The sequence below is a fragment of the Mobula hypostoma genome, chromosome 23, assembly GCF_963921235.1.
Source record: "Mobula hypostoma chromosome 23, sMobHyp1.1, whole genome shotgun sequence".
Lineage (NCBI taxonomy): Eukaryota > Metazoa > Chordata > Chondrichthyes > Myliobatiformes > Myliobatidae > Mobula > Mobula hypostoma.
Window position 1 is genome coordinate 2,401,894 of NC_086119.1, and position 16,284 is coordinate 2,418,177.

Below are 16,284 nucleotides of genomic sequence, written 5' to 3' on the forward strand. Positions count from 1 at the left end.
ATGATTTTTTCCACACATTGGGTGCTTCCAATCTATTCTATGTGTTTTTTTTTGTGAATTCTAATGTGATTCTTTGTTTTGTGTGCAAGAAGACGAATTTCAAGGTTGTATGTGGTAAACATGTGTTGGTAATAAATGAACAGAAACATCCTTTAGCCCCCGCAGTCCGTGCAGAACTGTTATTTTGCCTAATCTCACCGACATGCACCTTGACCAGAGTGCTCCGTGCCCCGCCCATCCATGTACTGAACCGACCCAAACTCCCCCCTCAGAACCACAGGGGGCTTGTGGCGGTGGGGAGCACAGAGATAGTGTGAATGGGGGGAGGGGGGGTCAGAGGTTGGGAACAGGGGCGTGTGGGCCAGAGACTGGGCACGTTTTCCATCCTTGAACAAGGCTTCACCTCGGCTGGAGAGACTTCAGGCCAACCACACAGCACTCTGCTGAGGGTGAGGTGCAGGTTGTCCTCCCACCCCCTTCCCAGATGCCGCCACAGGAAACCTCGTAAGGGAGCGACAGACTTCACCGAGGAGAGAGAGGTGGGGGAGGGGACACCATCTCCGATCTCCGACCCAACAAACCCATTTAACAGATGACGCTGTTCTGTTCGCTTGACGCAGAGGAAGTCTCCTTGCAAGCTCGGTGTCACCCGATACACTCCCCACTGATACTCCAACCCCCACACCAGTGTCACCACGGTTCCCAGCTCACTGGCATCTTGATAGAGGTGTACAAGACAATAAGGGGCACAGACTGAGTGGATAGGATTAGGCCCCCTCATTATAGGAAGGATGTGGAAGTTTTGGAGAGGGTGCAGAGATTTACCAAGATGTTGACTGGACTAGAGAGCGTGCCTTATGAGGATAGGTAGAGCGAGCTAGGGCTTATCTCTTTGGAGTGAAGGAGGATGACTTGTTAGAATTCTACAAGATGATAAGAGCCATCGATCAAGTGCACAGCCATTTCCCTAGAGCAGAAATGGTTAATACAAGGGAGGCATAATTTTTAAGATGATTTGAGGAAAGTCTAGGCAGGGTGAATGTCAAAGGTAGTTTTTTTACCTTTTAATTTTTTTTTTATTAACACAGAGACTGGTGGGTGCATGGAACACCCAGCCAGGGATGGTAGCTGAGAAACATACTTTAGGGACTTTTAAGAGACTCTAAGGCACATGGGTGATAGAAAAATACAGGACAATGTGGGAGGGAAACGTTAGATAGATCTTAGAGTAGGTTAAAAGGTCAGTACAACATCATAGAACCAAGGGCCTGTACTCTGCTGTATTGTTCTATGATCTACGATAGCCACTAGCCACAAACAGCAGCAGGCTAGGGAAATGTTCCCAACATCGCATGCTTCTCCTGCCCAGAATGATGGCAGGTGAAGCACGGACTTAGGGGCAGTAAAAGCCAGGGAGTGTACGGGATGGAAACAGTGGAGAGTATCCAATACTGTTTGTTCCCAATATTATGTGGCAACTTTCTGACAGCACTCTGGTGTCTCCCTGTGGCGGTCCACAGTACTGTAGTCCTCTCAGATGCGGGCACTGACACACTTCACAATTCAAAGGATGTTGAACGGAAACATTTTAATAAGAAGGCAGCAACTCCAAACTCCTGCTGTTTACTCTAGTCCATTGGCACCTCCTGCACACTGACGCCATCCTCAGACTTTTCCCACGGCACGGGATTGGGAACGTGGGGGTCATATGCCCAACGTGGGAAAACCCTCTTGTACAAGTTCATCAGCACAGTGTCCTGGGATTTGAGCTGGCCATCAAACAAGCATTTCATGTGTCCATGAGTCCCTGCAGACAAGAGAAAGGCGCCATGTCAGACTGGAGCATAGATCAGAACAACTTCTCAAACAGACACAGACAGAAGTAGCAGGAGACTCGTTAAAGCTTCAGTTCTGTTCCACCATTTAACACCGCTACTTCTGTACCCTGATCCAACCTTTCCCCACATTCCTTCACCCTTTTTACAATAATACATGTTCTTCCTATTCCTGACGTTGTACCACTGTCTGGTATAGAGGGGCGACTGCACAGGATAGGAAGAAGGGGTAGAAAGTTCTGAACTCAGCCAGCACCATCATGGCTGCTTGTCTCAACATCCGGGGCACTTCAAAAGGAGACGCCTCAAAGAAGTGACACCTGTCATGAAGAACCCCCGTCACCAGGACAGGCCTCTTCTTATTGCCATCCGGGATGAGGTACAGGACCCACACTCAGGAACACCTTCAGATTTCTGAATGGACAACGAACCTATGAAGACGACCTCACTATTTATTTTATTTTTCATATTTTTTGTTTTTAAAATTATGCTCAGCAATGTACAGCTACTGCATAACAAAAATTTCATGACATATGTTAGTGTTGTTAAACCTGATTCTGATTGTGAGGTAAAACTGTTGAGGAAGGGAAAGGTAGAACATTGGGAAGGCCATAGTGTCAACAGCACATTTAAGTTATGACCCAGTTAAATGGTAAATGCTGACAGTAAATGTTAAAGGTTCATCAGCAATCATAAGGTGTACCAAGGATCAGATAAAGTCCAGACTTATCAAATCAAGAAAAAAAAGTTAAAAGCAGTTAATGTTGTATAACAAAAGAGATTATGCAGACTAACACACACAAAATGCAGGAGGAACTTTGCAGGTGTCTGGCAGCATCTATGGAGAAGGATCTCAGCCCAATGCTGAATGTTTATTTCCATAGAGGTTGTCTGACCTGCTGAGCTCCTCCAGTATTTTGTGTTTTAGTGAATACAGTAAATGTGAGGTGCAAAACTGAGTATTGTTGCTTCTAGATTACAACAGACCCTCCAAGATTGACTCGTTCTACCCTCCAGTCCTGCCATCCCAGAAATCAGTCCATTGAACTCTGTGGTGAGAGCATCCAAGCTCAGGTGAGGAGATCACAGCTGTCCACACAACTCCAGATGTGGTCTCTGCAGGGTCCTTAAATCCCCAAATCACTATCCAAAAACCCTAACCTGTCCCCTAACTCTACTCACCTGCCCCCTAACCTGTTGCCTCAACCATCTGTACGAACTTCGAAGTGACAAATAAACTCATCCTTTCTTTCTTCATCTCCACTGAGCTTCTGATGGATGGAAGATCACTGCTGAAGCACCTGAAGGAGGTTGACCTCAGGACCCTGCCCCAAGGGACTCCTGTGTGATGTCCTGGGGCTAGGGTGAGTGACCTCCAACACCCACCCCCATCTTCCTCTGGGTGAGGTCTGATCCCCATTTCCCCTCAATGCCCAGCTTTGCCTGAGCTCTTTGATGCTCCACTCGGTGAAAAGCTGCAAGGGAAAAGTCACCTTGGTGCTGAAGTAATGAGACTCCATAGAGCATCCTGCCACAGCACTGTCCTACCACGTCTCACTGTGCTCTGCTTACCTAAAGGCTCCTTGATGTGGCCTCTGCGACCCCACTTGGTACGGAGCTCCACTGGTTTGAACCACAGAACATCATCTGAAAGAAAAACAGCAGAATTGTGTGTCCTTACCCAGGGCATCAATGCCTCTATCAAACCCTCCGTTATCAAGGATCCCCACCACCCAACCAATGCTGTCCTCCTACAGATGTGCAGTGCAGGGCATCCTACTACGCTGTGACACTGCCTGGCATGGAAACTGCAGTGCGGCACGCAGGAAGGCTGTACGGCGAGGAGTCAGAACTATACAATGCATTACTAGCACCAGCCTATCCACCGTGAAGGATTGTAGAGAGAAAGGTGCCGGAAAAGGGTCAGTAACATCATGAAGGATTCCACCCATCCTGCTCAGGGATTTTTTTGTCCCACTCCCATCTTTGAGGTGGCTACCTAGCATCCACCGGACTCAAAACTGTTACTTTCCCCAAGCAGTGAGGCTGATCAACACCTCCACCCATGAACCCACCCCTCCACACCCCCAACCACCACTACTTTATCATTTCCTGTCAGAGGCACCTTGTGTACAGACACTCCTGTGCCTGGTGTCACTTTATGGATGGATAACCTATATTTATTGTGATTTTATTATTATTAGGTTCTTTATCTTGTTGTATGCTAACAACTATTCCATTCTCCTTTACACTTGTGTACTGGAAATGACATTAAACAATCCTGAATCGTCTTAGTACTAGTATTGGGCAGGAGGTACAGGAGCCTCGGGTCCAGAAACAGTCATTACCCTACAACCATCAGGCTCGGAAATCAGTGTGGACAACTTCACTCACAACACTGAACTGATTCCACAACATACAGACTCACTTTCAAAGAATCTACAACTTGTGTTCTCATTATTTTTATTAATTGCACTGTGTCTGCTTTTGCACATTGCTTGTCAGTCTACGTTTATGTACAGCTTCGCACAGATTCTATTGTACTCCTTTATTTTACCGTACTTCCTGTATCTCAGGGTGACACACATGTACTATGATAATAAATTTACTTTCAACTTTGGGTAGCAGAAAGGAAATCTCCCTCCACACTCACCTTACCTTGTCACAGCCTCCAACAGCAGTGGCAACACCAGTTGGACAAAATCACTGGGCTGTCAGTTTTGAACAGCTCCTTGGGAACACATTGAGCTAAAGGGGAAACCTGGGTAACTACTGAGAACAACAGAGGGATCACCACAGCTTCCGAGCTCCTGAGATACCCGAGACACCTCAGGAACATCTTCAGAGGAACAATATGCAACACTCAGCTCATGAAAAGTGAACTGCAAACTCGGTTACCTTCACCTCAATCACAATGAAGAGGTGATGGATGGTCAGGACTCCTGCACAAACTACATTCAATAAAATTGACCAAGAAAAAAAAGTGGGTCAGACACAGAGTGAAGCTCCCTCCACATCATCCCATCACAGAGAGTGAAACTCCCTCCACACCACCCCATCACACACTCCCAGGGACAGACACGGAGTGAAGCTCCCTCCTCACCATCCCATCACACACTCCCGTGGTCAGACACAGGGTGAAACTCCCTCCACACCATCCCATCACACACTCCTGGGGTCAGACACAGAGCGAAGCTCCCTCCACACCGTCCCATCACACACTCCCGGGGTCAGACACAGAGTGAATCTCCCTCCACACTGTCCCATCACACACTCCCGGGGTCAGACACAGAGTGAAGCTCCCTCCTCACCATCCCATCACACACTCCCGGGGTCAGACACAGAGTGAAAATCCCTCCACACTATCCCATCACACACTCCCGGGGTCAGACACAGAGTGAATCTCCCTCCACACCGTCCCATCACACACTGCCGGGGTCAGACACAGAGTGAAACTCCCTCCACACCATCCCATCACACACTCCCGGGGTCAGACACAGAGTGAAGCTCCCTCCTCACCATCCCATCACACACTCCCGGGGACAGACACAGAGTGAAGTTCCTTCAACACCGTCCCATCACAGAGAGTGAAACTCCCTCCACACCACCCCATCACACACTCTCAGGGTCAGACACAGAGTGCAGCTCCCTCCACACCGTCCCATCACACACTCCTGGGGTCGGACACAGAGTGAAGCTCCCTCCACACCGTCCCATCACACACTCCCGGGGTCCGACACAGAGTGAAGCTCCCTCCTCACTGTTCCATCACACACTCCCGGGGTCAGACACAGAGAGGAGCTGTGCTGACTGAGCTGGGAGAAATCGAGGCAAAACTACTGGATAAAGTTCGTGGAATATTTTGGAGGTGGCACTAAAAGTCTCTTGGACAACTGAGCGAGTGACGGCGTTGGTGTGGAAGCTCGGTGTGGAGTTTTACTGCCGGTTTGGGCTGAGTTTGTTGGCGGCTGCTAACTGCGTAGCTCCCAGCTGCGGCCGCTGGCAACTCGCCAGGAAGCCAGTTCGCTCCAAAACCGGAGGCAAACGCCGTCGTTCCCCCCCATTGACATTGGGGCAACGTTCCTCCTCCATTATTTTCCTGATTTTCGTCCGGTGTCGGAGCTGGAGCATCTGAAAGGACGTTTCGACCTCTCCTGGCCTGGGCTTCTGCAAGCCCGACGGAGCCTTTCCTGGCGCCGAGCCAGCGAGGAACTGTCGACTGCAAACTTTCCCGGCCAGTTACTCGATTCGCTCCAGGACTTCTAATCGACACCGCTGTAAAATTCTCGGACTGGAAAGAGCGCCAGCATGCCGGACCGGTCTCCAGGGAGTCGCGGGCCTTCGGGGAGTTACACAAGGTCGGCTGCCTCCCCGGCCTCGGACAACGCCCTGTTTCGGTCGGTGAAGGTGCAACGCGGGGTGCAATGTATTTTGCGCCCGGGAATGACACTAGAAAAGTGTGCGGAGGCCATGGAGGACCTTGTGGGGAAAGGTGGTATTCTGGCCACCGAAAATGAGTTCGGAAAGGCGGTGTTCTATCTGGCGAATGAAGAGCTAGTGCACCGGGCCCTAGGCAGGGGAGTCATGGTAGACAACATCTTTTTACCGATGCAGCTGGTGACGGCCCCCACGCAACGTATCGTGCTTGGGCATGTTAAGCCTTTCATTCCAAATGAGGACCTGCTTCCCCCACTGGCTCGTTTAGGGCAAGTAAGGTCGGAGATCACTGCCATCCGACACAAATTTAAGAGACGCACCCTCCGCACCGTAATCTCTTTCCGGCGTCAGGTATTCATGCAGCTGGAAAGGGAGGACGATGTTGAGGGCCGGTTTACTGTCCGGCACGAGGGAGTAGATTATCAGGTGTACTGGAGCTCCAAGCGCCCACGGTGCCATGCAGGGAGGTGGGGCACTTTCGGAGGGACTGTCCTACCACCCGGAACCCGAGGGAGCCCACTTCGGGCACCAGTGCCCCAGCTACCTTTGCCCCTGATCCTACTCCTGCGCGTGCGCCTGCGCCTGCATCTGACCCTGCCCCCACCCGTGATCCTGCCCCAGCCCCTCACCCTGCCCCTACCCCTGTCCCTACTCCTGCGGTTGGGTCGGTCCCTGTTCCTCTCCCTGTGGTTCAGGTGGGGGATGGGGTGGAGTCTGTGCGGAGTAAGAAGGCAAAGAAGAAATCCAAACACCCTAAGAAGCCAGCCTCTGAGGCCGCAGAGCTCACGCCCATTTCGCCTGAAGTGGAGCGTGGGGCTCGGGGAGGTGCACAAGCAGACGGGGCGATGGAAACAGAGAGCACCGCCCCATCAGTGAAGCCTGCACCTGTGTGCTCCTCCGGCGTGAAGAGGAGAAGGGAACGTTCCCGCAAGAGGGCAGGGGATGTAGATGCGGGGGAGTCCCAGGAAGGGGTGGGAATCCTGGCGGATGTTAGTTCCAAACCTGAGTCCCCAGATGTAGCCACCAGTCCTGGGGTAGCTGGTGTGGTTGTGCAAAAAGCTTGTGATAGCCCTGCTTGCACAAATGAGACAGCCCTGGAGACCTCCACCCTGGACTTACTAGCCAGCGCCTCCCTGGAGGCAAGTGTACCAAATAGTGTAAGAGGAGACGAGGCAAAGCTCTCTCATTCTCAGCACCAGGCTGCTTGTGAATCCCTTGGACCAAAGGTGCCGGGTTCCCCTCTATACCTGCCCCCTGAGGAGGACGATATTCTATGCATGTCAACCCCAGCAATAAATGGCTTGCAGGGAGTCCCTGGGGATTGTCCCTCCACTGTGGCAAATGTGGATGAGGCTGATGCGACGGTGGAGAAGGCAGGTAAGAGCGAGGTGCCTGCTGCGCGGTGTGGGTCACAGGCGCAGCCATCTATTGGAACATGCGGGGAGGCCGATGGGGATTCTGTCTGCAGTGACGGGTTGGAGGGGGACTCCTTCCATAGTGAAACAATGGACATCCTCCCCCTCCTGAGAAATCCCCATTGATACCTGTAGAGGAAATTAAGCATTTCATTCTCACCTCTGAGGGTGCCAAGCGCCGGCCTCAACTAGCCTCGCTTCGCTGGCCCAGCATGCCGAGGCTGGTGAATTCCCTGCGAGTCATCCTCAGACGGAAGGGAAAGGGGAAGAGGAATGCGGTGTCGGGGAACGACAGACGGCAACTAAAATATTTCCTAGATGAGGGACATCAGAGGGAGAAGCAGCCTCGCTCCAACGGGGGATGGCGGGTCACAGGGTGTCGCTGGTACCACTCGAGCCCGGAAGGCAAAAAGTATCCTTGCTTTCTTTCGGGACAGTGTGGTGGAGGGCGCCTCCGCTCTCACCGAAATGGGCACAGCTGCTGAGGCCTAGTGTGCTCCCGCCATGAAGCTTACCATAGCTAGTCTAAATGTAAACGGCAGCAGGGGTCCTCTTCGCAGGCATAACAATTTCTCAGTCCTCAGGGATGGGCGGTCCACGGTGAGTTTCCTGCAGGAAACCCATACCATCCCTGGGGACGAGTCTGCTTGGCTCCATGGAGTGGCAGGGCAGGGTCTACATGAGTCACCTCAGCTCCACTTCTAGCGGGGTGGCGATCCTGTTGGCCCCGACCTTCCAGCCAGTAATTGAAAGAGTCCAGGACGTTGTGCCCGGCCGTCTGCTCCACCCGGTTGTGCGCCTGGATGGCGTACCATTGCATTTTATCAATGTGTATGCTCCCAGGCGCGGGGTGATGCAGACGCGCCTATTCTGCCAGCTGTCCACCCTGCTGAGCTCCATCGATCCTGGGGACTGCGTCATCCTTGGGGGAGACTTCAACTGTACCCTCGAGGCGGAGGACTGCTCGGGCCTCCAACGCCAGCCAGCATCAGCAAAAAAGTTAAAGGAGCTAGTCGGCTCCTTTGACTTGGTGGACAGCTGGCGGAATCTTCACCCCGACTCTAGCGCCTTCTCGAGAAGGTCTAGAGAAGGAGGTTCCAGGATAGACCGCATTTACATCTCTCGGGCCTACGTCTCCCGCGTGTCGGCGTCCTCCATGCGGCCATTGTCGTGCTCGGACCACCACCTTGTGTGGATGGAATTTATTCCACTACACCCTCGGGTGGGATCCGGGTATTGGCATTTTAACAACCGGCTGCTGGAGGACAGCCGATTCCGGGATTCGTTCCGAGCGTTCTGGGTCTCCTGGAAGGAGAGGCGGAGAGAGTTCTGCTCCCTACGGCTATGGTGGGATGTGGGCAAAGCCCACATCCGGTTTTTATGTCGGGAGTACACTAGGGGGTCGACAAAAGGGCGGGGCTCTGAGATTGAGCGGCTTGAGAGAGCGTTGCTTGACCTGGAGTCCCGCCTCGGTCCGACCGCTGGAGACCAGCAGCTGTGGCAGGAATACCAGGAGAAGAAGGACGCACTAAGGGACCTGCAGCTTCAGCAGTCCCGAGGTGCGTACGTGAGGTCACGGATCCAAATGCTGCAGGATTTGGACCGTGGCTCACCCTTCTTCTACTCGTTGGAGAGGTGGCGGGGAGATCAAAAGCACTTATTCTCGCCTGATCCGTCAAATGCGGAGGCGTTTAATGAGGTCTGGAAGGATTTGCCTAAGGTCAGTCCAGAGGACGCAGTGCATCTGGATGCTCCCCTGACTCGGGAGGAGCTGTCCACTGCCCTTCGGCAACTCCGGAGGGGCAAGTCCCCTGGCTTGGATGGACTGAGTGTTGAGTTTTATCAGGCTTTTTGGGATGTCCTGGGGGATGATTACAGCCTTGTCCTAGGGGAGAGCCTAGCCACCGGAGAAATGCCCCTCTCATGGCGAAGAGCTGTTGTGGTCCTACTGCCCAAGAAGGGAGACCTCCGCCTGCTAAAGAACTGGCGGCCGGTCTCCCTCTTGTGCGCGGACTATAAGATCTTCGCCCGGGCAATGGCCAACCGTCTGGGTTCGGTAATTGGACAGGTGGTCCATCCTGACCAATCTTACAGTCCCGGGCCGCTCCATCCAGGACAATGTCCACCTAGTACGGGACCTGATCCACCTACTCCAGGAGACTGGGACCCCGGCAGCGTTTCTTTCTCTTGACCAGAAGGCGTTTGACCGGGTGGACCACAGTTTCCTGGTGGGCACCCTGCAGGCTTTTGGGCTCGGACCACACTTTGTGGCCCGAGTTCGGCTCCTGTACTCTGCCGCAGAGTGCCTAGTTAAGATTAACGGATCATTGACATGACCTATTCCCTTCCGAAGAGGAGTGCGTCAAGGGTGCCCCATGTCTGATCAATTGTATGCCATCTCTGATGAGCCATTCCTCAGCCTTCTTCTACGAAGGCTGACAGGTCTGGTTCTGCGCGAACCCGACATGGAGGTCATCCTCTCGGCCTACGCCGATGACGTACCCCTCATGATGACAGACCCCTGTGACCTGGGGAGGATGCGCGAGTGCCAAGATGTTTTCTTGGCGGCATCCTCCGCAAGGATCAACTGGGCGAAATGTTCCGGACTCTTAGTAGGCCAGTGGCAGGTGGACTCCCTGCCGGAGGAGATGAGAGCTTTTGAGTGGAGCACCAGACGCCTTCTCTATCTGGGAGTCTACCCGAGTCCTTCTGGGGAGACCTGGCTGGCGAACTGGCAGGACCTGGAGACAAAGGTCATGGTCCGGCTGGGGCGCTGGTCAGGCCTTCTCAGGGTGCTTTCCTATCGAGGCAGGGTGGTGGTCATAAACCAGCTGGTGGCCTCCATGTTGTGGTACGGGATGGTCACCTTGGCCCCCCCTGCCCCTTTTGTCACGAGAATGCAGAGGAAGCTAGTGGACTTCTTCTGGGAAAACAGGAAACACTGGGTCTCTGCAGCGGTTCTGAGTCTCCCAGTAGGAGAGGGCGGACAGTCGCTGGTGTGTGTACGCACACGACTGGCGGCTCTCTGCCTCAGGACTCTGCAGAGATTCCTGTACGCCGAACACCCTCCCAGGTGGCACGTGTTGGCGACTTTCTTCCTCCGGGGGGGCTGCTGGCTTCACGAAGATATGCAGCTACCACCGGCGGGCGTCAGCCGTGCTGCTTTGCAGAGGCTGCCCGGCTTCTATCAGGACCTACTGAGAGTCTGGAACATGGTTGCCTCAGGCCGGGAATCCCCTCCTCTGGCAGAGGGCGGGGTCCTGGCCGACCCTTGCCCTGCCTCAGCGGATGTTGGTGCGGCTCAGGTGTGTGGATCGACTCAAGCTGAGCTGCTCGTCGGGCCCAGGCCCCGCAGCCTTACCCGAGAGACGAATCCACACAACTTGAGCCGTCTCTCGTCGACACCCACAATCCCATTCAGGGATGCAGGCAGGAGGTACCTTTATGGGCTGCTGCTCCACACCCTCCACTTCCTAGCCTTTGTCCACCGTCCCGACACACCATGGCGGTCGAAATGGAAGTCCCTTTACAAGGGAGTCCTTCCCATGCACCTTGGGGATCTCGGCTGGAGGGTGCTGCATAAAGCGGTGCCCTGCAATAAGTTCTTTAGTCTGTACACGGATCTCCCAGCCGTGTGTCACTTCTGCGGGCTGGAGGAGACCGTGTACCATATGTACGTGGAGAGTATGAGGCTGCAGCCCCTTTTCGCGTATTTGCGTGGGCTGCTTCTCGCCTTCTGGTTGCATTTCAGTCCCACCCTATTCATATATGGTCATCCAGTAAGGAGGGGGGCACAGAGGGATGAGGATGTCCTTGTCAACTTGCTCCTGGGGCTGGCGAAAATTGCCATCTGTGGCTCCTGGAAAAGGGTGGCAGGAGGTTCTTCCCGGGCGGACTGCCTGGCTATGTTTAGGGGGTATGTTCGTGCCCGGGTGAACATTGAAAAGGAATACGCACAGTCCACGGCGACCGTAGAGGTGTTCCGGAACCGTTGGGCTCCGCGGGGTGTAAATGCCATCATTGATGAGGATGGTAATATATTGGTTTAACATGTATTGGGTCTGTTTGTAGTGTAGTAAATGTGTTAGTCACTGGTTTTGTACATATTGTATAGCACCGACATTTGTAATAAAGAATTTGTTTTAAAAAAAAGGTTCAGACACAGAGTGAAACTCCCTCTGCAGTGACACATGACACACTCAAATGAAGGGACCCTTGACATGTAATATTCAGACACTTGTCATGAAATGTCAGCTGTTAACTCACATTCTAATATGATTCCTGCCACCCCACTCTCATCCCCTTTCCCCACCACCTCCAAAGTCAAGTCCCTCCCTCCACTCACCACGGTTGAAGAACATGTATCGAACCACCGAGGTTTTGCTCATGATCTTGAAAGGGTGTCCACTCAGGGTGATTCGCTTCACGATCACTCGGTCAGGGTCAACTTTTAGCACAGAGCCCGTGGCTATCAGGTCCTGCATACCTGGGCAAGTGCAAGGTGTAACAGGCTGTAAGTGATGGGAACAGGTCACTGTGAAACTCACCTTCCCTGCACTGAACCACTCACACCTACCGCAACGTTCACTCATGGGTAGCAGTTCCAGAGCACGGGGCATCACAGACAACTGCCGTCATCCACTGGAGAGTCACAGAATTAGGTTTCCATAAACGCACAAGTCAGCTGTTAACATCCTGGGACCTGGTCACACCAGCAGTGAGCCATCAGCCATGATAATTTGAGGCATGGCTGCATAATGGTTAGTGTAACATTTTCCAATGCCAATGACCCAGTTCTCCCCGTGACCGTGTGGGTTTCCTCAGGGTGCTCTGGTTTCCTCCCACATTCCAAAGATGTACTGGTTAGTAGGTTAATTGGTGATATGGGTGTAAAAGGGCAGCATGGGCTTACTGTGCCAGAAGGACCCGTTAACCATCCTATATCTTTAAATTAAAAAAATTACTCAGCAAGCAGCAGGCCTGGGCACCCCTGACAGCGCAACTTCACTGCAGTACCACCGAGTCTGGACCCACTGAAGTCCCAGGCACAGGCAGAGCACATGTACTGACAGGCAACGCCAGCCACAGTGACACATGGACACCAGATGCTTTATACACACGTGCTCGTCCCCAACACTGTTCATGCACACGCACACAACTATCTATACCAGTATACACACACACACCTTACCTAAATTCTTATGGACACATTTCTACTGTACAGACACCAGCCCCTAGCTCCCTACTCACACATAAGCACTTCATGTCCACCTACACCCACATGCCCCACCCCAAGTCCAGACCTGCTGAAAATCAGCAGGACGTACCGTTGGCTCTTTGCCGGAACATCAAGACCGTTGCTGGAGGAAACGTTATTGGGCAGTACACCGTGCCCACCACTGTGGTATTAGGACGCAGAAATCTCTCACACTTGAACTTGTTGGCTGCGGAGGAGAAGTAGTTGGTGAATGAAGAGACCTGCCTCACATCCTCGGAGAGCCTCATTCCACGAGTATCAGCTGTGCTGACTGACATACCCAGTGAAATATCCACATAGTTAATGAACATGGAGCAAGGCCTTTGGCCCACAACGTCGTGTGAAGTAATTATGTTAGTAAATCAAATGCCGAACTGATCTCTTCTGCCCACACAAAATTCCTCCATTTCCTCATATTCAGCTGTCTCTCTCTGAGCCTCTTGAATACCCCTGTTGTATTTGCCCCCAACGCACCCGGCAGCACTTTACTGTGTGTAAATAAAAACTTGCCCCACACATCTCCTTTGATCTTACCTCCTTTCACCTTAAATGCTTGCCCCCTGGTATGAGCCCAAAATGTCCACTGTCTATTCCCCTTCATAGATGCTGCCTATTACTCTATCAGGTCTTCCCACAGCCTCTGCTGCTTCAGAGAAAACACCCCAAGTTGGTCCAAACACTCTGGCCACCCGTCAGGTATCCCACAGGGCAGGCTGGCGCAGCACAGCCACTCCTTTAACCAGCACCGCACCAGCTTCACCAGGACGCTACCTGGATTAGGCAGCAGGTGTTACAAGCAGAGTTGGACAAACTTAGGTTGATTTCTCTAAATACTGACATTGCCAGAGGTACCCTCATCTCATCAAACGTGCCCTGACGATCCCCGCATGGAAGTGTCCCCCCTTGACCCACTCTGGATCGCCAGCCATAGAGGTGTTGGACTGCAGAGAAGAACCATCTTCTTTGCCGCTCAGCTTTCCTTTGCTTGTTTAGAATTGTATATAATCATCTACGTAAATGCAATTGTTCAGTGAATTTTACAGTAATTATGACAGTTACTTCTGTATTCTTCTAGAAGCTTCTTAGTTTTCACTCTACATATCAAGCCACTTAAATCTGGCTACGTTAGAGGTTAATTATTAACACTGGATTGTTAGTTAGAGGTTAATTGTTAACACTGGAACGTTGGTTAGAGGTTAATTGTTAACACTGGATCGTTAGCTAGAGGTCAATTGTTAACACTGGAACGTTAGCTAGAGGTTAATTGTTAACACTGGATCGTTAGTTAGAGTTAATTGTTAACACTGGATCGTTAGTTAGAGGTTAATTGTTAACACTGGATCGTTGGTTAGAGGTTAATTGTTAACACTGGAACGTTGGTTAGAGGTTAATTGTTAACACTGGATCGTTAGCTAGAGGTCAATTGTTAACACTGGAACGTTAGCTAGAGGTTAATTGTTAACACTGGATCGTTAGTTAGAGGTTAATTGTTAACACTGGATCGTTAGCCAGCTGAGTATGTGACATCCTCAACTATTTTCTTCTTTGTTCTCAGCTCCTCTTTCACTTTCCATTCTCGTAGCATTTTAAAAAATGGTCGTAAGCAACAGGTCTTGAGTCTCATCCTTGTGAATAACCTTTGGATTACAAACGTATCCGCTGGCAACAGAGGGTGGTGCACACCTGCTGTGTGCTGGGAGAAGAGTGGAGGAGCCCGGAATCGCCTGCAGCCACAGTGGAAAACCATCATCTCCTTCGACTTAACAGGCTCGCTGTTGCTCGCATGTCTCCTCAGCAAAAAATGGACAACGGACATCTAGAAAACAGAGCATCATTCCTGAGGCAGTCCTCATCACGAGATTACCCTCAAACACACAAAGCCCATGCTACAGAAACCCCAACTCAAGTCTGTCTGCCTGTGACACGGGACGACACACTCGTGCTGCAAAGCAGCAATGACCCACATATGGGTACCCAGGTCAATACAGACTTTGGTACTGCTGGTGTTCTTCCTGCGAGGGTCTGTCGCTGTGTAACACCGGGGTACGGTACCGGTGGGGACGGGTATGTCACCGTGTGTGTAACACCGGGGTACGGTACCGGTGGGGACGGGTCTGTCAGTGTTCAACACCGGGGTACGGTACCGGTGGGGACGGGTCTGTCAGTGTACAACACCGGGGTACGGTACCGGTGGGGACGGGTCTGTCGCTGTGTAACACCGGGGTACGGTACCGGTGGGGATGGGTCTGTCGCTGTGTAACACCGGGGTGTGGTACCGGTGGGGACGGGTCTGTCGCTGTGTAACACCGGGGTGCAGTACCGGTGGGGACGGGTCCGTCGCTGCGTAACACCGGGGTGCAGTACCGGTGGGGACGGGTTTGTCACTGTATTACACCGGGGTACGGTACCGGTGGGGACGGGTCTGTCACTGTGTAACATCGGGGTACGGTACTGGTGGGGATGGGTCTGTCACTGTGTAACACCGGGGTACAGTATCGGTGGGGACGGGTCCGTCACTGTGTAACACCGGGGTATGGTACCGGTGGGGATGGGTTGTCAGTGTATAACACCGGGGTACGGTACCGGTGGGGATGGGTTGTCAGTGTATAACACCGGGGTACAGTACCGGTGGGGATGGGTCCGTCACTGTGTAACACCCGGGTACGGTACCGGTGGGGACGGGTCCGTCACCGTATAACACCGGGGTACAGTACCAATGGGGATGGGTCCGTCACTGTATAACACCGGGGTACAGTACCGGTGGGGACGGGTCTGTCACTGTGTAACACCAGCATACTGTACAAAGTCCAGTCCTGCTGACCATCTCCAACTCATTCCCTTATCCCCTCTACCCTCCACACCCTTTCCTGCCCCCTCCCCAGTGGCCAGCGTACCTTCTGCTCATGGGGCAGCAGGGTGAATAGGACAAGAGGTGCCTGAGGCTTGAAACTCTCCATCACGGTCAGCGGCACGTGGCAGATGTGGACTGTGACGTACCACCCAGCCTGGGGAAGAAGCCAAGAGAGAGGGCATGACTGCAGTGCAGGGTGGAGCAGGAATCCAGTTACAACTTGTTGGCAATTAAATTGGTACATTTGCACTTAATGAAATGAGGCTGAAACACACAAGTAATAAAATGCTGGGGGAACGCAGTAAGTCGAGCAACATCTATGAAGAGCAATAAATGGCCAATGTTTTGTGCTGAGACCCTTCATCAGGGCAAAAAACTGGAGTTCAACAAGTCAGGCAGCATCCCTGAAGGGGAATAAACAGCTAATATCTATTAACTTGTACTCCTTCCCCATTCCCCCACCACCTTTTTATCCTGCTCAGCCTGCTT

At 52.4% G+C, this 16,284-nt stretch overlaps 1 protein-coding gene across 1 annotated transcript in view; it reads right to left on the bottom strand.

Annotated features, from left to right (window-relative positions):
* Nucleotides 1-1,553: 1,553 nt before the first annotated feature.
* tsr1 (TSR1 ribosome maturation factor) overlaps nucleotides 1,554-16,284 on the bottom strand; it is a 45,111-nt gene continuing 30,380 nt past the window's right edge. Inside the window, exons 10-15 of the mRNA XM_063031193.1 lie at nucleotides 15,839-15,949; nucleotides 14,628-14,760; nucleotides 13,015-13,131; nucleotides 12,033-12,173; nucleotides 3,408-3,482; nucleotides 1,554-1,807 (exon numbers count right to left, since the gene is read on the bottom strand). Coding sequence (XP_062887263.1) covers nucleotides 1,629-1,807; nucleotides 3,408-3,482; nucleotides 12,033-12,173; nucleotides 13,015-13,131; nucleotides 14,628-14,760; nucleotides 15,839-15,949 — 756 coding nt within the window. The 3' untranslated portion in view covers nucleotides 1,554-1,628. The remainder of the gene's footprint in view (nucleotides 1,808-3,407; nucleotides 3,483-12,032; nucleotides 12,174-13,014; nucleotides 13,132-14,627; nucleotides 14,761-15,838; nucleotides 15,950-16,284) is intronic.